We start from the raw sequence: 22,765 nt of genomic DNA, 5'->3' as shown, positions 1-22,765 counted from the left end.
AACTTTATCCAATGTCGAAGTGAAATCAAATCGCTTTTTCAATCTGAAAAATCAAACTGAATCTTGTTTGGCCAAAAAAATAGTATTGCTTCATTCTCTGTATTTGTGTGAGGGATGTTACCAATTTCCCAAGCAACATAAAGACATGAAAAAGTGTTGACAAATAACAAATTCACAAGTTCAACCTTGACTTGCTCCATTCTGTCTAGGTTTTCATGGTGTCTTTGGAAAACAAGACAAGACAACAAGAGAAAGCAGCGTGCGACGTGGAGGTTAAACAACCAATGAAATTACAAGTGGTGGCTGTCACTAATCACTATAGATTTTCATATCTCAACAGCTAAAGGATACCCTAGAACTTTTATGTGCTGGGTTTCGGATTTCAAGAGCAATTAATCATGTCCATCGAATTTAAATAAAAGGAAAATTGTAATTTTAATATTTAAAATTGTGTTTAAGAAACTAATTATATAAATTTTATTAAAAATATATTTATTGTAATGAATGTATTATTTTTAATAAAAATCTATCAAATTTAAATTTAACTTCAAAAGTTAAAATTAATGAAACTCTAAATGTAAAATCAAGTGTCCGATTAGCATTTCATGCTAAGAGAAGTTCTGATGGTGCAGAATGGAACTATGGATTGAATGGCTTTTTCAAGTTTTATCAGTTGTGTCACCAATTGCACTTTGAAGTCTACTCGAATGATGTCCACCATATCATCACCCACCCTCTATTCATTTTGCTTTAGCATTGGTTATGGTAGGTCAACCTGATCTTAGACCTGGATATATTTCGCTCAATTATGACGTAAATGGATACAATAAATAGTAACATTTAAAATCCAAATTTAAAAGTTAAGAACTTTTTGTCATCATACATCGAGTTAAACTAAATTCCACCTATTAGACTTAAAATATATTGTAAGGTTGATGAATTAATTTAAACTCATGTTTAATGTATAATCAAATTATATTTTTGTAAATTTATATATTAAAAAATATAAAAAGACCAAAAAATTAATTCAATCTAAGATGATATAAATTGGAATGCATTTATATTTTAAACTAAACTAACTGATCAGATGAATTGCACGAATACCTTATAAATTAAGAGGGTATTTTATACTTTTTTATATGTGGAACAATTATCACTATTGATTTTGTATTAAATATGTCTAAAGGATAGTAATATATGTAAAAAAGACATAAATGTCTTTAAATATGAAAAATCTGTTAATTTACTAAAAGTATATAATATTCTCTTAAATTTATGGTATTATAACAACTAACATGTATCAAAATCAATTATTTTTTTCTCTAAACCAACCAATGTAAAATGCCCCTGGGCTTAAGCCGTTTCTGCTCAATTCAAAATTCATGGGGTTCAAACATTACATGAAAATGAGAAGAAAAAGGCATATGCTTTTAGCTTTTGTTTGCGCCAATGGCACTGTTGGGCGATACATTCACAAGAATCAGGAAAGTTTTCACTTTTGAAGCCGAACAAACATTAAAGAGAACGGTTGAAGCTTTGACAAATAGCAAAAGAGACCCAGTAGGAGGGTTTAGAATCAGCATGTCATACCTATTGTCTGCTTAAACTATAGCAAGGTCCTCATCAAGATAAGGTAACAGACAAAGATAATATTCAGAATGGGAAGAAATACCAACCATACATTATTTCAATTTTTTTAAAATAAATTTCTCATTAAGTGAAATTATCCGCTGACCTTATTACTGAAAGAGAAATATTAATACTTGTAGATTTAATTTTAAAAAAGTTTATTATACTTTTGTTTCTTTAATGTAACATATATCTTGTTTTTTCAAAAAATTATTATACATAAATGCTTAAACTCAATATTAAAGGGTAAAGTTAGCACAAGTGTTATTAAAAAGTAGGCTGAATAATCGAATGACACCAAATAAAATTCACACACTTAAATTTTTCATATATAAAAAAATACACAGTAATAAAATGATTAAAGTTAATTATTTTTTTAAAATTAAAATATATCAATTTTATTTCTATTTAATATTATTAAACAATCCAAATACTAACATTTTAATATTAAAAAATTGCTCCTATCCTTGCTAGTAATATCCTTCAAATACTTCTAAACTAAAAAAAAATTATAATACTATAAATGTATTCTTACCAAAATTTTTGTATTTATTAAGTTTTTACCTACTACTCTTAACAAGAACCAAAAATAAATATTTCGTAAAAGTCATAAAATACCTTATCATAAAAATCATCCAATTCTTACAAACTGTGCCTTGTAAAAAATACAAGATAGAGTATATTAGCATGTTGCTAACTTTGAGCATAAAAATAAATTTCATTGGGCAGGAAATAAAAACTTTGGATCAGCGTGTCCCTTGCATACAACACGTGGCTCAAGACTCTCATGATCAAAGCTCGACCAGAATTTCGGGTGCCGCTTTATATTTAGGTATGAGAATAGTACCAAAAGAATGACACATCACACACATCACCAAGCTTTAGGTACAACAGACGAAAACATGTTGGACAGCGAGCACCCCCCATTGGACCTGTGCAGCTATCATGATAAAATGTGTTATAATTATTGACACATTGACAACGTCAAACGACCTGTGTTTATGTCGTGATTTGAAAGGCACAGGCAAGAAAATGGTGATGAAGCAGAGGACAAGTGTATAGAACGACAATAAGGAATTCAATTGGAATTTTGCAAGGTACGTAGGAAATTATCAGTATTACAGGGGGGCCCAACCAGTTGATGTTATCTGCATGTGCCAGGAAATATTTTTGAAGCCACCAAGAAAGGTACAACTCGCAGATTGTGACTATAGGGGATTTCTATCATGCACTTCTGAACATCTACTGAAGCACATAGACAATGATTAGGGCATTTTGATGGGATTCCAGTGACCATTCTTCATATCCAGCGATTAATCCTTCTCATCACCCGCAACTACTTCTCATAAACGGGAGGAAAAGAAATGGGAACACTCTTAATCAATGATACAAGACAATAGGACACGACAACCATGCCATAATCAAAGGATGCGGTACAACAAATGAAAAATTACAGATAAAGATTTCCGGTTGCAAAATACAAGCAACCCCCAACAGGGTAATTTGACTATTGTACTCAACACAGGCAACTCACAGTATGCCAAATAAACATGTGACATACATCTGTATATCAAGTCACAATAGTAACTCGTTTGAATATGTCTGCACTCCAACAACCACCATAATCTTGTCAACATTCTTTACAACTGAGAAACAATCCACGGCAATGAAATCTTTCTTAGAAGCAATATCTGTAGAGCACGAACATTGCCTCACTCACAACACAGCAATCATTTCATTTTCGCATTAGCACTTTCAATTACCAGAAGATACAAAGACATTATACTCATTTAAACGTTTTTGAAATTGAGCCAACTGCGTCTGCAATTGAAAGATCCCTGCAGCCTTTTGTGATAAAATGGTATTCAATTTGGCAATATAATCATCTAACTGATTTCCTGGTTGGTCAGCTTCAACAAGTAAATTCATCTCCTGCATAAGAAATTCACAACATTAAAGAACATACCATGTTAAGCAAATTATCAAAGAAAGGTACAAGAGATTTATGCTGACCTCCCTAACAATATCTATTGTTTCCTCAACTTGTCTCCGGTGAGCAGTTACAAGATCTTCCTCTTCCTAATTACCAAGCAAAGCAGGTGTCCTTCAGTACTTTAATAGTCACAACTCACAAGCATTTTTATCATCATGGCATAAGTAGAATATACCTTCAAGAGGGCATTTAAATCATCATCAGGGTCAGAATGATTAGCCTCAAAAAGCGATACATCCACATGTTTAACATGAGGTTCTACCTTCCTCTCGTCCTCCAAGGCATATAATTGGTTGTTATCCACTCTCTTACTTATTTTTCTTGTTCTGTGCTGTTCATATGTTGGTCCTAGATAATCAAATTCATTTGCAGCTCTGTCATTTTGACTACCTCTTTGAACCTTTGGAGGATTAGAATACGCAGATGGTGCCACATTTCCCCCCATCCTACCACTTGGAACCCTATCCACATTATTTGGAGGGGAGGGCTCTCTTTCAAGCTGTTTGGGCCAACCAAATCGATTTCTCTCGCTGGAAACAAATGCTATTTCATCTTCAAAGGCATCATCATGAGATAAAACTGAAGATCCAGGCAATACAGTTGAGTCTCTAAGGTTTGAAGAAGAAAGGGGATCCCTTCTGGAGCTGTTCCCTTTTGACAGGCTCTTTACTCTGAAATGTGGTTGTCAATTAGAATATTTATTATATGAGATCAATCATTTCCTTACCAGAAAATTTCAAACTACATACCTGTCGGCATATCTTAATGTGTTAAGTGTGTGCTCACAAGAACCTGAGCTTGGTGAAATACATGATACCATTACAGTGCGTGAATCACCAACAAAAGAGTCTCGCAGAACTTCAGTCAATTTACTTCCTCTGAAAGGGATATGCCCTTGGTCATTGTCTAGAGCTCTAATGCATTCTTTCAGAGCAAGTAAGCTTTTATTAATTTCAGCTCCCTCAATCCTGAAATAAAAAATAAAATTAAGTTAATTAGACCAAATAGGCAATCAAACACACCTGGATTTGGTAAGTGATTCAGTTACTCAAATGAAACACCAGCTAACAAAATATGATTAGAAAAGATAATGATTCAAGAATTATTAAATTTGAAAAAATCAAACTCCACCTAGTCTGCTTATCATTATCAGTAGTATCTGCACCACGTTCACTTCCAGCAAGATCTATAAAAGAGAGTTTGCCCACTATTCGAGCAGGCTTTGATTCAGTCCCATCAGCTGATCTTTTGATACAGAGCTGAAGTATAGCATGTGATCGAGAGGATTCCTCATTTGCACCAGTTGTCCCAGTACTTCTTGTGCTATTTCCTTTCTCAATAAAATCCTTGATTGTCTCAACTTTAGACACTCTATATTCTTGCAAGCCAACAATGCAAACCTGCTGTTTCCCATCCTCCCTCATGCAAAGTTTTCTGCCAAATCATAAACCAATTATGCATATAACCCTAAAATGATGCTTTTTCCAGCTCACAAGTTGATATGACTTACTTTCGATCATTGAGGAGATCAAAAAGTTTCCCCCCGTATATTTCAAAGAAACTAACAAATAATTGGAAACCTTGATTTCTGTATGTGTGCTGCATTAATCGTAAGATATCGTGGGATGCTTTGAGAGGCAATGGTTGCATAGTATATGTTTTCCCACTCCCTAGACAATAAAGCAATTTCATATCAACAAAAAGAATTCAGAGATAAGAGAAAATCAAGGTTAATAGAATATGAGGTGCAGAAGGAAATATGAGTGCTAAACTTAAGCCATAGATAGAGAGAGCTTATAGAGTTCAGAGAAGAAATTTGAAAATAAAAATACTGAACAGAAGAAAAATGCAGGCACACTCAATTATTGATCCAGTTAATTTTATAAGTGGTATATGTAATATAAAATTCAATCCACTATGCAGCCAAAACAATATTTACATCACATGCATAAGTAGAAACAAAATATTACCAGTTTGACCATATGCAAAGCAAGTTGCTTTTGTTCGTTGGAAAATCAGTGGAACAATTGGCTCCACAGTCTCAGCATACACCTAGAGAAAAAGAAAATGTAATTAATCTAGTGAAACCATTGAATAAGTAGTCAACATGGTGAGAAGAGCCACAGCTAGTTAAATACTCACTTCATCATTTGAAACGTCTTCATTCAGTACAGCATCAAAAACAAACTCATGTTTCTCAACATATTCTGTTAAATCAACCTACAACACAGGTGAAGTGAAGATATAAATCAGAAAAAAAAAGGTACTATATCCAAACGAGTTTAGTGGAATTTTCAACTGTAAAATGTATCGACATTAATTAGAAAATTGTTGACCTTAGTTAGTGATGGTCTTTGACAGTAATTGTAAGGTCTATTCCAATTTGAATATTTTAGACACAGATCACAGAATTAGAAAGAGAAATTTTGAAATTATTGAAAACAAGTAAGGTTGTTCATGTTTAAGTCAATTTATTATGATTTTTTTAACATTTATTTTTCCCTTACCTTTAACTTTTAAGAACTAGCTAATTATTTTGGAATTGGATGCAATAAATAAATGAGCAAAATCTTCATTTATATTTGCCATGATCACCAGCAATATCTGGTGAAAAATTTCACATGATATTCCTGGAGAGTTGCAAAGAAGCATGTAGATTCTATGAGTAAAGTTCAACTTGGTAGTCCGTGGCCCATGTCTCTTAAATAGCTTAAATAAGGAATGACCTGTTTCTAATGTAGGACATTATATTTCAAGAGTTCCATCTGCTAAAAACTTTGGCTTTGGGCATATTTGTAAATACTCTTGGTCATATCATTTAATATCAAAGATAGCGTGGGTTTGAATCCCAAGTTCAACATATTCCAATTATCTTAAGAATCATGGGGGAATCTTCTCTAAGAGGGAGGGATGATATGCCCAAAGGGTTGTGAGAGTTCGTGTTGGGTTTGTGAATCAAATTCAACTGGGTCACCCATACCCAATAGCTTAATAGGCATTGGATGCAGAGTATTATGTGTCAAGAGTTGTGTCTATTAACAGTAGGTTTTTGGCATGATGGTAAGTACGCTTGGTTATATTGTTTATGTTCAGCAAATTCTGTTAGGCATAATATCTTTAAAATACAATTTATGTTGTAAAAAATCTTTCGCAGATGTACAACGCATAAGATGTTACATATGTGGAAGTTTGAAGTTAAGTATTAGAAACAAAAGCTGCATGGTTTTTTGTCATCACGTTGTTGACTCCAGAATGGCTTGTGAAAACTGAAATGTACTTTGTATGTCAAAAAATTGCATGCTAGCTGCTGCATAAGCAGCATGGAATAGTTTTTATTGAACTTCATAATATATATTTGAGAACAAATTCAATCATGATCTTACATCATGAAAATGTAGATTTTCAAGGCAGCCCATTACTTACTCACCTTGAGTTTTCTTTCGTGCGCTGTAAGATAATTTGAATCTATGGTAATAATGTCTTCCTCTTTCTTTGCTATTTCCTTCTTATTTAGTGGTCTCTTCCGAACCTGCAGCAGATAGCAGAACAATCAGCCAAAATGCAATTATTAAACAAAATAAAGGCACTTAATTATAAAGGAAAAGAAACTCATGCAGCATAAAAAGGAAAAACAAGGCAAGAAGCATACCACGACTTTGATCTTGGCAACATTGTTTGCTCTCTCTTTATCAGTTGTGACACTTCTAAGAAGATGACTCTCAGGCAAGCCCCGAGACCTTTGTGCGAATTTGTTGCCGGTGAGAATCGAGTCAGACTCATCAAAACTTTGTCCTCGACTCGATAAATATTCATTTTGAACATCATACATCTATTGAGAGCAAAATTAAAATTCCCAGTCACTTGTATGTTCACGCTGAACACCAAAAATCTAGTTAACTACCAATTATCAAGCTCAATTCACTTAAGTAATTAGGAAACAAATAAACACTAACGCCATGCTTATCCAAAACACTCGGCTACTTTAAACCAAACGAAATTTAAACATTTTAGGTATTCTGCTTAGCCTTCACAGTATTTTTCACTATTCAACTAAAAGCTTACACATAATAAGATAATCTAAACACACACCAAACCTCGGGTAAAAGCTCGGTATCGAAGGAATGCAAGTCAAGCAAGCCACTGCTCAACACACGATCGTCGTCGTTTCTCCTCAAGCTCGAAGATCGAGTTCCAAACTCCTGCATAAAACGATTCGTTCCGAACACAAATCGAAATTTAGCTCGTTTTGTATCCAACTTCCACATAAATAAAAAACGATCGAAGAAACGAAAACCTCACATGTGCGAAAGCAGAGGAATGAAACCATCTTCCGTGAGAGGTTGAGTCGAGGATGAAGTTATCGGAGCTCTGACGGTGGTGGTGCACGGCCGAATTTGATCGCGGCATCGATTTTCCAATCACACTCATCCACTTCGAAATTCGCAATGGATTTTTGGTTCCAACACGAGTATGCACACGCACGAGACGAAATGGAGTCAGAAACTGAAGAATCTAAACAGAGCTGAACGCTTATTATCTCTTCTCACTCGTTCTTCTCTTTCAAAAATTTTCTCGGGAAACAAACAAACGGTGCTGGGAGAAGGAGAGAAAGTGAAAGAAAAGAAGAGTTTGAAACTCGAAAAGGAAAAGCGCTCTTTCAACGAGGGGTGAAACAGGGAAGAAGCGCGTGTGCCACACTGCAATTGGAGGAGCGCGTGCCCGGGGTTCAGGTAAGTTTTTCGAAAAAAAGAAGTGAATCAGGGTTCCGCGGCTTTGCGTTTCTCGGATTTACCCTACCTAATAATTTGAATATATGGTCACGCGATGTGCTGCGGATGATGTATACGCGTTGGTCTTTTCACCTTTATACCATAAATATTTTATCCTGTTTCGAAAGTGAATTTTTTCCCATAAGAATTGACTTTTATAGAAAAATAAAGATAAGCATTTTATTTTAAAATTAATAATTATAAATATTATATAAGTAAATTGGAATTAATACACGTAAATGAAATTATAAATATTATATTTATAATAATTATCATTTTACTGTTTATTTTAAAATATTAAATTGAAAATAAAAAATAACATTCCCTCTCCTAAATTCTTAGATATATTAAAAAGTGTTTAGATACATAATTCATTTAAATTTTTATTTCATATTTTTCAAAATTACAGCATATTCTATAAAATAAATTAAAAATAATTATAAAAATGATAAATTGTTTTTTATAAATTATTAATAAACTCTTATAAATATATCTATTGGCTGATGGATTGATTAATCGTCAAAGCCTCAAAGGCGCTGGGCGGTTATGGCCTTCACGTCGTTGCGACAGCTTGGCCTTCAGCGGTTTATTAGATAAAAATAAGAATGATTATACATGGTTTTTTAAATATATATATACTAAAATATGGTGCTTTTTGAAAAATTGTAAAAATATAAAGTTCAAATTTTGCTCCTCACAATTTTTAAAAAAATATATTAAAAATTAAGAAAATCAAAACTCATCACCATCGATTTTTAAAATAATTTAAAATTTTTAAAAATTATTATTCGCGACTTTTGGTTTAACCTATATCTCATATTTAGGTTAATTTTTTAAAAAATTACCAAAATGATTTAGCATAATTAATAATTTATAGCTTTTTTATATAAAATTAAGAAATTATGAGTTAATTTGTTATCAATTTTTAAGTGACATGACACGTCATTTAGTTGTATAATATTTTATTATTTACAAAAAGGTTCTCTTTTCTTTCTCATTTAATATATTATATGATTAATAAATTTAAATTAGTTTATATTACTTAGGTACTAGTTTTCATTTAACTTAATAATACAAACAAAAAGTGTAGTTTAATAATAATAATGATAGAATAAAATAAAAACAGTTAGATTCACATGAAATAATATCACCATAATTTATTATTATTATTATTATTATTATTATTATTATTTAACAATTTTCACTTTATATGACATGTTTATTTATGTTTTATGTATTATTTTAATTTTAATTTTAACATTTTCTATTGTTAAATGAATAAAATAACTTTTCATGCACTAATGAGTGGTGTCAATGCGTAGTTTCCTTGTCTTTAAATGCTATCATACCAGAGATTTATGTGTATTTACATTTCCATGCAATGTGAAATTCTTTTTATATTTGTTTAGTACATAAAATATAATTAATTAAAAATTAAAATATACATTCATACAATTAATTAAGAATTAAAATTAACTTATTAATGAATTTAGCTAAAATAGAATCTCATGCAGCAATTTACAGTACTATTGTATATTTTTTCTACCTTTAAACACTATAATAATAAAGGAGTCTTATGTACACCTATAATCTTGGGTTTCATACCATGTGAATTTTCTTTCTTAAAAAAAAAATACAAGTAAATAAAACACAATTATTAAAACACATATGCATTTATGCCATTAATTAAGAATAAAAATTAAAATAAGTTAAACAAAAAAATATAATTCTTATATAATTTATAATGTTAACATGTAATTTTTTTATTTTTATATATTATGATATATATATATATATATAAATATATATATAAAAAATTAACCTATTAATTAAAATATATATATAATTTTTATATAACAATTTATAATGCTAATATATAAATTTTCTACTTTTATATTATATTATTACGAAGATCATGTGTACTTATGTTAATCTAGACATTACTTATTATAAATTTGTTATGACATAATTTTTCATCCTAAATTTATTCTCAAAATTCTATAATTTTTTAAAAATATATTTTTTTTATTATAATATCAATTAATAGTTTTAATAAATAACTATTTTTAAAATTAATATAAATTTACACAATTAATTTAAGATAACTATCATTTAAATTTTTAATTTTAAAAATCATCTTAAATTTCAGTGGTGACTCTTCACTCACGGTCTCTCATATAAGTTGTTATATTCTATTTTAAAGTTGTTTTTCTTTTTCTTGTAATAAGAAATGAAAATAGGGATGATGCTTATGTGTGTAGTGATCTATTTTTCTATTCTTTGTTAATAAAATTTTTTATTTTTAAGAGAAAGGTTTAAATGAATATCAATTAGATAAAATAAAATTTATATATTTGACTAATGTTATTTGAATAATAAATTTGTATATTTTTAATGAATTAGAAAGAATCTGTTAATTTCATGTTAAAAATAATTATAATGAGTATCAAATTTTTATAATCTAATTAAAAAAAACAAAGTTGTTGGTTCATAAAATATGATAAAAAATTTATAATCATTCCATGTTTGGAACACTGCTAATTAACAATCGTTCCTTACATACACTTTATTTTCTAAGAAACGAATGAAGTACCGTGAGATCAATGCTAGCAAAAAATAAATTGAAAAAAAAAAACACGATATATTATGTTGGAAGTAACAATCAACCTTGTCTATCTACCAAAGACTTGGTGTGAACCAAGAACATGTACCCGAGACTACTTTTAAAAAAGGATGGAGAGGTAAATTCCTAATTCTCTTATCCGTTAAAGAGAAGACTCCAAGACCCCGCTTCACGTAAGGATCAAGCCTGTTATTGTTTGTCAGACAGAAAAAGACACAATTGCCACAATTGCCTCCAGTGAAATTCTCTGGACAATCAAGGACCGTAGTAGACATAACTCGAATACCTTTGCAATCCAATACTAAGAAACGACCATCCAAATTATCTATCTCCATCCATCTACACTCACTAATGTCCAACTTAAAGACACGAAACCCTTTAGTCGAACCAAAGGACTTTCGTTCCCCGTTGAAAACTTTGTCGTGAAGATGAAGAACTAACAACACCTCTTCTTCACGTGTAGGGTCTGTTACCATCATGCTAAAACAGTCAGTAATAAAACGAAGCACATCCCTCACCCTGAACCCTTCATGTGAAACCATTGGATCTGGTTTTGGATCTAACAAAACTAACCTTTCACAAGTAATAGCAGTAGCATCTCTAAGATAAAAAACAATCACAAAATCAAATACACCCTCAACAATACCATATATTTTGCAACCACCAATAATCACAAAATCATGAATAATTATCGATCGAGACTCAAGTGTATTAATGCTAGTCCACGACTTGTCATTTAATTTGCAAAATTCTAATCGCTGCTTCAATTCACTTCCAATACAAGCCACAAATGAAATTACTGTAACAAACTTTGGAGAACTTGGTGTGGAATAGAACTTTGTTTCTGTTCTAACGCTGCTGTCAATCTTCATACGTGGAAACAACGGTGGAAGGTTATGTTTTTCACCGGACACCGGATTAAAGAACGTATGTAAACAACAACTTCGACTGCCACTTGAATTATGTATAGATTTTCGAAACACCAACCATCCTTCCACTGACCCAACATCGTCGAAGCTTCCCTCCCCAGAGTCAGTAGAGATGGTGTAAAGGGTGTCTTGAGAGAGCTCCAGAAGTGTTGAAAGTTCAGCAATGGTGCGATCAGGAGAAGGGAGCACTAACAAAAATGGAAATTGAGGTGCAGGAGGGCATCTTCCCTTGATTGCAAGAGCATCAACAACAACATTTCGCCAATATCTACATACTTGTCCGCAATTGAGGTAATCTTTAAGGACTAACTTCTGTAAAATAAGTTCCAGAACTTCCTGTTGAAGTTCTAACCAAATATTCTTTCCTTTTTTCTCTGCCATCGCGATCTTATTGTGCTGAGATCAATATTAACTAGTAGTGTGTACACATTATTTGCTGATTAAAAAGAATGAATTTTCAAATTATATTGTCAATTGAAGCGCCGCTTTTACTGGGGACTGTTATTATATTGTTGTGATATTGAGCAAAATTCGGAATGGTATTTTTTACGAGCCTTATTTCAGTTCCATACTTAGCGGAGGGTTCAGTTGATACATAGGACTATAACATGAATATTTATCTCAATACATATGTTAGTATTGTTGTGCTCGGCAAATTAGAAGTTTTTCTTGTTCTGTGATAAATAGTGGTGCTGATGCTTTACTTGTCTGTTCTTGATTAATATTTCTTGTTTTTAAAAGAAAGATTTAGATGGATATCAATTAGATAAAATGATATTTATATATTTGACAAATATTTTTTGAATAATAAATTTATACATTTTTTTCAATAGATTAGAAAAATAAGTAAAGAGAACTAATCGAACAATAATAAGTAGTTTAATATCATTTAAATAATTTTAAATTTGATTTATTTTTTTGTATATATAAAAAATCTCTAATAATAAACTTAAAAAAATATGTATAAAAAACAACAAGATGATAAAATATATAATATGACAGAAAGATATAGAAAATTTGTTAATTTCATGTTAAAAATAAAATATAAGTATCAAACTTTTAAATAGATGATTATTATTTATTTTTATTTTTATCAAAAAAAATTATAATAACTCTCAAAATCTTAATTTTTTATGAAAAATATAATATTTAATCTTAAAAATAAATTATAATCACAAGTTTATAATATTTAATTCAGTTATTTTATATTAAAAATGACAATACTTTTATATTTAGTATGAAACTATATAAAATTCGTGTTAAGTTTTTATGTATATTTTTAATTAAAATAATTTATAATAAAATAATTATATTAATTTTAATAAAAACAGTGATTTTATTATTTAAGTATAATATAATATAATAATATTATTTTGTATTTATCTCAAATGTTAGTTACACTATTTTAATATATATCAAATATATAACAAAATTAAAATTTATTTTATTTTATTTTATTTTATTTTATTTTTTATATATATAATAGTCGATTCTTATATCTTATCAGTTTGTATTTTATTGTATTTATCAGGAAATTCTAAAATATATTCCTAAAATTATAGTTTTATCACTTAAGAATTCGTGAATTGAATTTTAAAAGATAATTGTTTCTTTATATGTTATCTGTTCTAAAATTCAATACTTCTTTTTTCTTTATAGCCTTAGTTTTTTTTTACCACATTGTTAAGTTATTTACTATTCATTAAATCATAAAAATAGTAAAATTAACAAGTGAGGGTAATATTTTTAATATGTGATTTTTTATTAAAATTATTTGATAATTTTTATTATAAAAATATAGAATAAATAATTTTGATAATAAAAATTAGTCATATAAAAGTTAAATCTTACAAATATTAAGTATTGAGATCCCAAAATATCATATACACCAAAAGGAAACCAGTGAATATTCTAATTTTATATAAGAAATAATATCTTATATAATCAATGCTATAAATACTATAATTACAAACAAAAAAAAAGGAAATTTTGGTCAATATTTCTGTGCTAAATAAGTACAGTGGTTGCAACGCACAAATATGGAAAAGGTAACGCAGGTCATACATGCTTGATCGAAGCATATATAAATAACAAAATATTTTTTCTGATTTCTAAATCCAAAATTAGTACGATTATTGATAGAAAAAATAAATAATATACTCTTTTTTTTTTTTTAGCAACAAAATGCAAATAATATAGTTGTCAGTTGTCACAAAGAAGATGCCAACAAACTCTTATTTTCAATTTCCAACTTAAGAAAATCAAAGTTTATTTCCATTTGACTTTTTTTTGTAACATTTCCTATTTCATATTCCTAAATAATCTTTTTGTGCACTCTATATGTTATTTTCATCTTCTTTTTTAAGATTTGATACTATTTGTTGTTTAACTTCTTTGTTATTGAAAGACTTTTGACCACTCGAAGTCACCTTTGTATGAGGAATATTCAGAAAATTTCGACGCGTTATATCAAAATTAAAATTAAACTAAATTTTTATTTCAATTAAAATCTATGTTAATGCGTTTGAAGAATGTAAAACCTTTTGTTATTCTTTGTTAGATTCTGTGTGTTACATTCTTAAGATAAAATATTACAACTTTTTTAATATATATTAATTATATATATTTTTTAAAAGTATAATTATAATAAATTTAAAAAATATAATTTTTCCAAGTATGCATAAGAATGATTATTAATTACAGTAAATAAATTTATTCCTTTATATTTGTATGTACGAAAAATTTAAACAAGAATAAAATATTTAAACAATGCAATTTTTTGTGTAAATTGAAAAAAAAATATCAAAGTCCTTCTGAAGCTTAGTAACAACATCTATTTTATAAATATTTACAGAGTTTTTACTTATTTTACCTTTTTCATGAGAATGATTCAAATTATAATATTTAATATTCGAAATATATTAGATCTTATAATTTTAAATAAATATTTATTATGTATGTTATTATCTATATTAAAAAATAAAAATTTTCAATTAAATAATTAAACAATTATTAAAAAATATAATTACATATCTATTATAATTTCCGATATATTTTTTTAATTCTCGCGCAATGTCTGTGTTCATGTTAAAACAGCGGTCAGAACCTACCGCATCCATATCGAAGACAAGTCCGCCAAACCCCTAATGCGTTTGGTCCGAACCAATAACCTTCCTGAACCGTTAATGCTGTCCAGTTCACCACAACACGAATATTCTCATCCTCACCGTTCTTCATGCTTCCTACACCTTAAAAGTAAACAAATCGAACGGTCAAAATCACTCTGACTCATCCCAGCTCATTTTCCACGGTAAAGTTAACATCATCCATCCACAAAAGGCAAATGCCAAAGGTCATTATCGTAATTAAATAGCCTTAAAAAACAGCTCTTTTTCCTCTTTTTTTCTTCTTCTTTCTCACTTCTTTCTTCCTCTTCGTTTTCCACTGCATAGAGCTCTGTGCTATTGCTCTGTGCGGTGGCGAATCTCACATTCTCAGCTTCCGAGTCAAATCGCTCACTGAGTTGAGCCACCGAGTTCGGCATCGCCACAGATCTTCCAGCATGTTGGACGGCTTTCTCGGTCGAGGATTCGCCGCAAAATGGTTCGGCGACGCGATTTCTCTGCTTCTTTGCTTTTGATAGTTATTGCATGATTTGGTTTCTGATGAAGAAACTTTCGTAGTTTGAGAATGTAGTTATCATAATTGTTGTTCTGTTTCTGTTTAGCAAATCGTTGATTAAATTGACGAAGAATCGGATCGAGGTGATAAGGAGGAAGAGGAAGGCGACGGAGAAGTTTCTCAAGAAAGACATCGCTGATCTGTTAGCGAATGGTTTGGATGTCAATGCTTATGGAAGAGTAATTGCCCTTTTTTCCTTCTTCTTTTAGTTTGGCGCAACACTGGATTGATATCTGAAATCATTGCATTGCACTACTTTTAAATCTCTTTGTCTAAATAACATGCGAGTTTCGCTCTTGCTTGATTCTACTACTAATCAAAGGTTACCGGCAGATCCAGAAAACAAATGAGAGAGGGCCAAAATTTAATAATAAAACATTAACATGTCCTATCAATTTTACATGTTTTTCAATTTTAGTATATTTATATATATTATATATGTGTGTAAAAAAAAAGAATAAAGAAAAATGTCATTGTTGTAAAATAATTAAGCAAGAATAAAGAACAGTATAATAGTTAATAGGAGATAAAGTCATTGTCATGAATGGGGATTTTTATTTTATTGTATAAGAATACATTAAGGAGACAGTATTTTAAAATTGAAGAGTAAAATATGTGAATCAATTATTAATTTGAGATGATGTGTCAAAATTTATATTTATGAAATGCAAATTTATACCTATAAATTTCGAAAGTTTTGATGTCGACAACGAGATAAAATAGGATTGACTAAATTTAAGCAATAATATTTGATAGGAAAGTAAAATTGACTTATACCGGACCAGATACATTATATAGAAAAGCCAAGTGGAATATTAAGAATGAGAGTATGTTGAGAGAAATCCTTATTCTCAATAATCAAGAATGAAGCCTTAAATTTAATATATAGGAGTTGATAATTAAATTAATAAAAGAAAATTGGTCATACATTTTTATCTAAAAAGATTAAAAATTATATACATATAAATTTGTTGTTTTTAAGTATCAGAAATTCAGAATGATTAATTCCTATCTTGTATTTAATTGTTGCTTAACTGAAAGGGGACTTTATGACTTTGAAGAGTTAGAATTGTGCTCTTGATTATATTTGGAACATAATTTGTTTTATCCTGCTTGTGGGGTGGTTATTCAGGCTGAAGGACTCTCTATTGAGTTGACTTTATCGTCTTGTTATGATTTTGTTGAACAATGCTGTGAGTTTGTGTTGAGGCACCTCTCAGTGCTGCAGAAACTGAGGTATGAATATATTTTAATGATTTATGCTTTAGATTTTATGTCATTTTTTTTTGGCATTAATTTTTTCATTTGAATCATGCTGATAACTGATAAAGGCAATCTACTAGGCTTAATGTGCCTTGTATAACTTGTAATCACTTCTTTTTTGGTGGTTGTCTAATAGAAACAATCGACCAACATTGTATATTTCTCAAAATGTATAGAAATGTTTACAACTCACTATTTATTTATAAGAAAATAAACCTTAAGATTATTTCAGCATGTCTAAAAATATAAAAGTGTTCTTACATAATCATCCTCATTGTTGTGCAGCGGTTGCATTAATATTAAAATCTAATGAATGTTCTAAGGTTCTGTCTGGAGATTTATTCATTTTGGTTCAAAACAAACAATGTAGTTCGAGTGCTTGATAATGACTGTGCTCTAGTTGGTTGTCTTCTTTCTTTTTATATTGTCATTAAATTATCTTTCCTCGTTTCGTTTTCAAAACATAATAAATGTTGGCCAAACTACATTATTTCCCCGTATTCTTTTAATAAGAGTAGAGCAGTAGGAATGTTGAACTCTTTTTGGTATGCTGATATGCAATTTTTGGACACATGCAGTGTCTAAATATCCTTGAATTCCTGGGGACATTTCAAAATTTTCCTCATGTCTTTTACAGTGGATGTCCTGAGGAGTGCAGAGAGGCTATTTCATCTCTGATGTTTGCTGCTGCAAGATTTTCTGATCTACCAGAGTTACGTGACCTCCGTCAAGTATTTCAGGAGAGATACGGAGATTCCCTTGAATGTTATGTCAATCAAGAGGTCACTCTTCATTTCTTTAGTTTCATTAGAATTGTACATATTTTATGACTTCTAAACTGACTCTTCAAATTGCTAATTATCAGTTTGCTACAAATTTGAATTCAAAGTCTTCTACATTGGAGAAGAAGGTTCACTTGATGCAGGACATTGCTTTGGAGTTCTCAATAAAGTGGGATTCCAAAGCTTTTGAACTGAGGATGTCAAAATCCTCTGCATTTGCACAGGTGCTTCCTTCACCCTTTTCTTATCTTTTATTAGTTTTCCCTATTATGCTACAAACTTACTTTCCTCCACATTGTTTTTGTTTTCTGCTTGGGAAATCATTTTGAGAATGTATGTAAAGCTGTACTTACTAATCTATGTCAGTATATGTACCCAAAATATATATGGTTGTGCAGGGCCCCAATCCTTTTAAGTCTTATGAGGCAACTGATTATGATAAACCATTACAAGGAAAGGATGCTACACCAAAAGCAGTAAAGTATGAGGTTTCATTTGAGAGAAGTCATGACTATCCTAATGATGGGCACAAATTGCAGAAGGGCAAGGAGGCTGTTGTTTCCAAAAAAGATGAAAATTATCTTCTTTCTAAATCTAAACGCCCAATCCTTGAAAATGGAGTCAAGCCACTAAGCAGTCATGATGAAGTCAATGTGAAAAGGGATAAGCATGGTTATTCGTTACCTGGAAGAGAAAATCATACTTCTAATACGAGTGATAGAAGCTATTGGAAGGAGGATAGTAAGCCAAACCCAATTGGATCTTCTTCCCAAGATAAAAGAGGAGAACAATTTGAAGGTGGTTCCAATCTGCATGACAGGTGGGGGAATGCCAAACGTGTTAAAGAAAGCCAGGATGCTGCCACTGCAAGGAAGTCGCCTGCCCATGCAGGATTCTGTTCAAAGAACGATGCAAACGATCCATTTGGTGTTAATCATGGTGGGCTACCAGATGTTGATAACCCAGAGAGAAAAATTCAAAGGGATGACACTCCTAGGGTAAAGCCTTTCTACAGTAATGCCATTCCACCTCCTTATGTAAAACCAAATTCAAAACTTAAGAACAGCATGCCTGGAAACAATTTAGCATCTTCACATAGAGACAGTAATGGCATCCCTAAATATCCTATGGCACATGAAAAGCCTGATGCTGCTTCTACAATGGACAGGATCCAATTAGGTTTGGATGATTCTGAACAGGATTTGCAGGCCATTAGACATGCAAGAGCGAGTAAACAGGATCATGAACAAAAACACTATATTCAGGAAGATGCTACTGAAGTCCCTGCATTAAAGCAAAAATCTGTGAGGCGGAAGCATTCAAAATCACGATATACTCACAATGATGCCAATAATGAAGATGCTGAAGTGAGAAAATCAAGGAGCAGGAGACGAGATGAACCAAGACGTGGCCTGCAAATTCTGTTTGAGGATGAGCGGCATAAAAATGATGAAGAGGAAAGGATTATAGATAGATTACTGATCCATTATAGCAAAAAGCCATCCATTCCTGTGCCTCAAAAGGAAAGAAGAAAGTCTAAAAGTCGCCGTGCACATCAAATAGATAACTCAACCAGGGAATCCCTGAAGAATGGAAGCAGAGATAGCCCTGATGAGACACCAGAGATGCTCGCTCATCCACCACGTTCAGTTTCACTTCCTCACGAACAATCAGGAGCAGTGAAAGTTAACAAAGTATTTGCTCGTGCTGCTTCATTTCAGCCAGATAGATCAAATGAAGCTCCGCATGTACATCCCAAGTTACCTGACTATGATGATTTAGCTGCTAGGATTGCAGCCTTGAGAGGAACATAAGTGATGGAAGTACAGTGAATAAATACTGCTCCTTTACCAGCATGATTGCAGTGATTATGATCGTCATGGTTTAATCTCGAATGCCGTTGGCATTGTTGAAGAGTGCGCGGTGGTGCTTTGATTTCCATTTGTTGACTATGCCAGAGCTGTATTATTAATCAGCCAGGGCCGTTCCTGTGTTGTTGACAATTGCTATGCTGTCATCAATTTTTACTAATGGTGATTATACTTGTATGCAAAGTTAATTCAAGATACCTTTTATGCTTGTAGAAGTGTTCTGTAACAGCAGAAATTGGTGGTCCTATTTTCTGAGTTGAGTAAAAGAAGTTGAGACATGGGATTGTGTCAAAGTTCTTGCCCGACCTGGTAATACTGCAGCTCCAAACGTGAATTTCAGTGAAGTTAGCAGTGTCACTATTGTGGCAGCGGTTTTTATTTTACTGAAAAAAAGGTTGATATTGATCTTGGAATGAGAAGTGTGGTGGAAGTAGAGGTCCAATTTTTACGTTTGAAAATAAACTTTCTACTTATCATATAATAATTTACTGACTACTTGAGGAATAATTCGTTAGAACTTGTTTAAAGATAATATGGTAGGTTGTATCTATCAAATTATCAGAAGTGTAATTGTCAAATGCCGGCTTATTAGATACTGATAGTGAGTGCTGATTGAGTGAGTTCATGGTAGGGGTCGTCGTTGTTGCTATTATTACTTTCATTGAAGTGCAGAGTTCAATCGTAATTTTAACAGCTCGTGATAAATTAAATATCTGTTTTGATTTTCTTAAGAGGATTTGCAATAATTTTTTTTTACATTTTTCATAAAAATTGCTCGGCATATAGAAGTGTGCTAGTTTTAGTGCAGCAGTCTCCCATGTAGGGGTGCGATAACTTCTCAGCCCATCATACCTCATTTCGGGATAATATCCTGATCGGTTTGGATAACAGCAAGTTGACCAAAATAATGGATAACCGCAAATATCCTTTTGCAACCAGCAAAATCAATTCATATTGTGTTTTCTCTTTCTTTTTCCCATATTCCCAGCATGAAAAATCGAGTCCTAAATTCTTTTTCACCTTTTCAAAAATATTTTTGTAGCGAATACATTTTTTTAATTTAACTTTTTCCTTGAAATACATAAAATTTGAACAAATCTATTTATATTCACATTATAAAAATAATTTCATTTTATCATCTAAGTAAAACTACTTTTTCTTAATTCGTTTTTAAAATATTATTAAAATACAAAACAATTCTTTCAACATTATTTTTTGAAAGAACTAATTCTACCCAAATTAAACCAAACAAATCCTAACATAGGTATCTCATTTGTAGGTGAGAATCTCACAGCAAAACTAGCAAATTGATCAATCTGACCATTGTCAGGACTTCTAACTAGTTCAGGAACAAAAGCCTTTACCCTTCCCTAGGACCATTAGCCCTTTTAGGATTCCCATCCCTAGACTCTCACCACCACCACTCGTCAAAGGGTAAAAGTAACATTTTTCCCGCCAAAAAATCCTTCATTCTCTCAGTTCTCACCCTTACCCTCCCCTATATTACTCTCTTTCTTTCTACTGCTACTTGTTCCACTACCTGCACAAAGAGGAAAAGAAACAGAAGCAAGTAAAAGGCTATAGTAGTCCACGCTCCACACTAAAAACTCCAAAAAGAAAATGAAGGGAACATCCAAAGTGATCATGGGAGCAACCTTGGTAATGGTGGTAACCCTTGCCGTTGTTCTAGGCCTCATTCTAGTGCTCCTAGCTGAACTCTACTGTTCTCTCTTACTCCGCCGCCGCCAGCTCAAAAAAACCAACTCCAACACCATCCCCATCTCCACCACTCCAACCACCACAACCATACCCAATGCTTCCCCTTCACATGCACCACACTCACAACACTCTCCTCCGCCACCCTTCAGCAACATTTATTCACAAGGGGTCCTCCAAGCCCCAACAAGTTTCCTTTTCCCTTTCAGAGATGACATGCTTGAACCAATGAAGCATCGTAAACAAGAACCAAAAGCATCCCCACTATCATCCTTCTTGGCCAGAGCACCCCAATTACAAGAAGTTCAAGAGACAAGTCAAGGTGGTGCCAGTGGCAGTGAAGTTCTGTGTGTTGATAAGTCTTGTTGTGGTGGGGAGCACCTTGTGTACATTTCCAACCCCATTTATGAAAACGAAGAAGGGAAAGAAAGTGTGGCGAACACCCCATTTGAGACACCAAACACTTCACCCTCTCTTTCGGAAAAAAGTGGTTCTTCTGTGGAGGATGATGATCATGATGCTTCTGCTAAGGCATCCCCTTGTGGTGGTGCTCATAGTCATTCATCACCTCCTTTTACACCTCCTTTGACCCCAATAAAGAAGCTTCCTGCTGAGGCTTGTTCTGTTTCTCTTAGAGATGCCACTTCCTTGGGTACTTCAGGCAGTGATTCTCGTAGCATCAGTGCTCCCTCTTCCTCTTCCTCCGGTTCCCCCTGTACTTCTCCTTCATGGTGATTGTGGTTCTTCGATGGACTAGTTAGTGCATGCTTGGTTCAGTTTCCTTTAGAAAAATAATCACTTTTTCAGTTCATTTTAAAAACAAGAGATTATTTCTCTAAATTTAAGCTGAACCAAATTTGTAGTTAGACTACAAAGCTTTTGTTTTGTTTTATTTTTATTTTCATTTTCATGTATTTGTTTTGTTATGCAGTAGTTGTGTGACATGTGAATAATATTATGATTGAGTATAAGTATCCACTGTGAGAAACTTTTATTAAAAATTAACATTTATTATATTAAAGTTATGAAGCATAATAAATATTTTTTTATAAATTATTATTATTAATTGTTTAAATCTATTTTTAAAATTCAAAATTAATATTTTATAATATTATTAGTGCTAATGATCGGGAAGATCTAGCCACTAATTAGTATGTGTCACAAGATGGGTTAAACATGCCTGAATCTATTGTACTAATTAAAATTAACAGTATTAAAATAAATATAAACTCTTAACCAGAAATCAAGAGGGAAAGGGAAGACAAAACTACAGGTACTATCAACTTTTCAGGCGTGACCATGCCCCTTCTAACCATGTCACCCTCATGCCAACTCTACATTTTATGTATCTATCTTTGCGTTCTTACCATTTACATTAGAGAAATGGATAGTATATGTTTCGGTTTCCTTCACATTTGCTAGGGTTTTATGGGAAGTTGTTGCTATTCATAGTACAAGTAGCAGACAAGCTCTTAATTTTCTCATTTTTATTTTTATGTTTTATGGACT

The 22,765-nt window shown here is 31.7% G+C and overlaps 4 protein-coding genes across 5 annotated transcripts; 2 read left to right on the top strand and 2 right to left on the bottom strand.

Moving 5' to 3' along the window:
• Positions 1-2,229: 2,229 nt before the first annotated feature.
• On the bottom strand, positions 2,230-8,283 carry LOC113867198 (kinesin-like protein KIN-13B). Of its 2 annotated transcripts, XM_027502324.1 has the most exons (13): positions 7,922-8,283; positions 7,708-7,878; positions 7,272-7,451; positions 7,050-7,151; positions 5,765-5,842; positions 5,593-5,674; positions 5,133-5,292; positions 4,754-5,056; positions 4,372-4,590; positions 4,076-4,293; positions 3,798-3,880; positions 3,643-3,708; positions 3,201-3,561 (listed from the first exon to the last, which is right to left on the bottom strand). In XM_027502324.1, the coding sequence occupies exons 1-13, from the start codon at positions 8,048-8,050 to the stop codon at positions 3,385-3,387; spliced, it is 1,968 nt and encodes a 655-aa protein (XP_027358125.1). In that variant the 5' UTR covers positions 8,051-8,283; the 3' UTR covers positions 3,201-3,384. The 2 variants fall into 2 exon arrangements, with proteins under 2 accessions (XP_027358124.1, XP_027358125.1); XM_027502323.1 differs by having other exon boundaries at positions 2,230-3,561; positions 3,798-4,293; positions 7,717-7,821.
• Positions 8,284-11,067: 2,784 nt separating this feature from the next.
• Positions 11,068-12,324, bottom strand: LOC113866799. The gene has a single exon (XM_027501597.1). The coding sequence runs from the start codon at positions 12,322-12,324 to the stop codon at positions 11,068-11,070; it is 1,257 nt and encodes a 418-aa protein (XP_027357398.1).
• Positions 12,325-15,399: 3,075 nt separating this feature from the next.
• LOC113867432 lies at positions 15,400-19,859 on the top strand. The gene is made up of 6 exons (XM_027502755.1): positions 15,400-15,546; positions 15,671-15,803; positions 16,757-16,860; positions 17,525-17,669; positions 17,753-17,893; positions 18,068-19,859. The coding sequence occupies exons 1-6, from the start codon at positions 15,506-15,508 to the stop codon at positions 19,481-19,483; spliced, it is 1,980 nt and encodes a 659-aa protein (XP_027358556.1). The 5' UTR covers positions 15,400-15,505; the 3' UTR covers positions 19,484-19,859.
• Positions 19,860-20,228: 369 nt separating this feature from the next.
• On the top strand, positions 20,229-22,252 carry LOC113868139. Its single transcript, XM_027503704.1, has one exon. The coding sequence runs from the start codon at positions 21,161-21,163 to the stop codon at positions 21,989-21,991; it is 831 nt and encodes a 276-aa protein (XP_027359505.1). The 5' UTR covers positions 20,229-21,160; the 3' UTR covers positions 21,992-22,252.
• Positions 22,253-22,765: the final 513 nt, after the last annotated feature.

Source organism: Abrus precatorius, unplaced genomic scaffold, assembly GCF_003935025.1.
Source record: "Abrus precatorius isolate BTA unplaced genomic scaffold, Abrus_2018 Scaffold5, whole genome shotgun sequence".
NCBI lineage: Eukaryota > Viridiplantae > Streptophyta > Magnoliopsida > Fabales > Fabaceae > Abrus > Abrus precatorius.
Note: the sequence above shows the minus strand (reverse complement) of the source record. Positions and strands in the feature narration are given on the sequence as shown.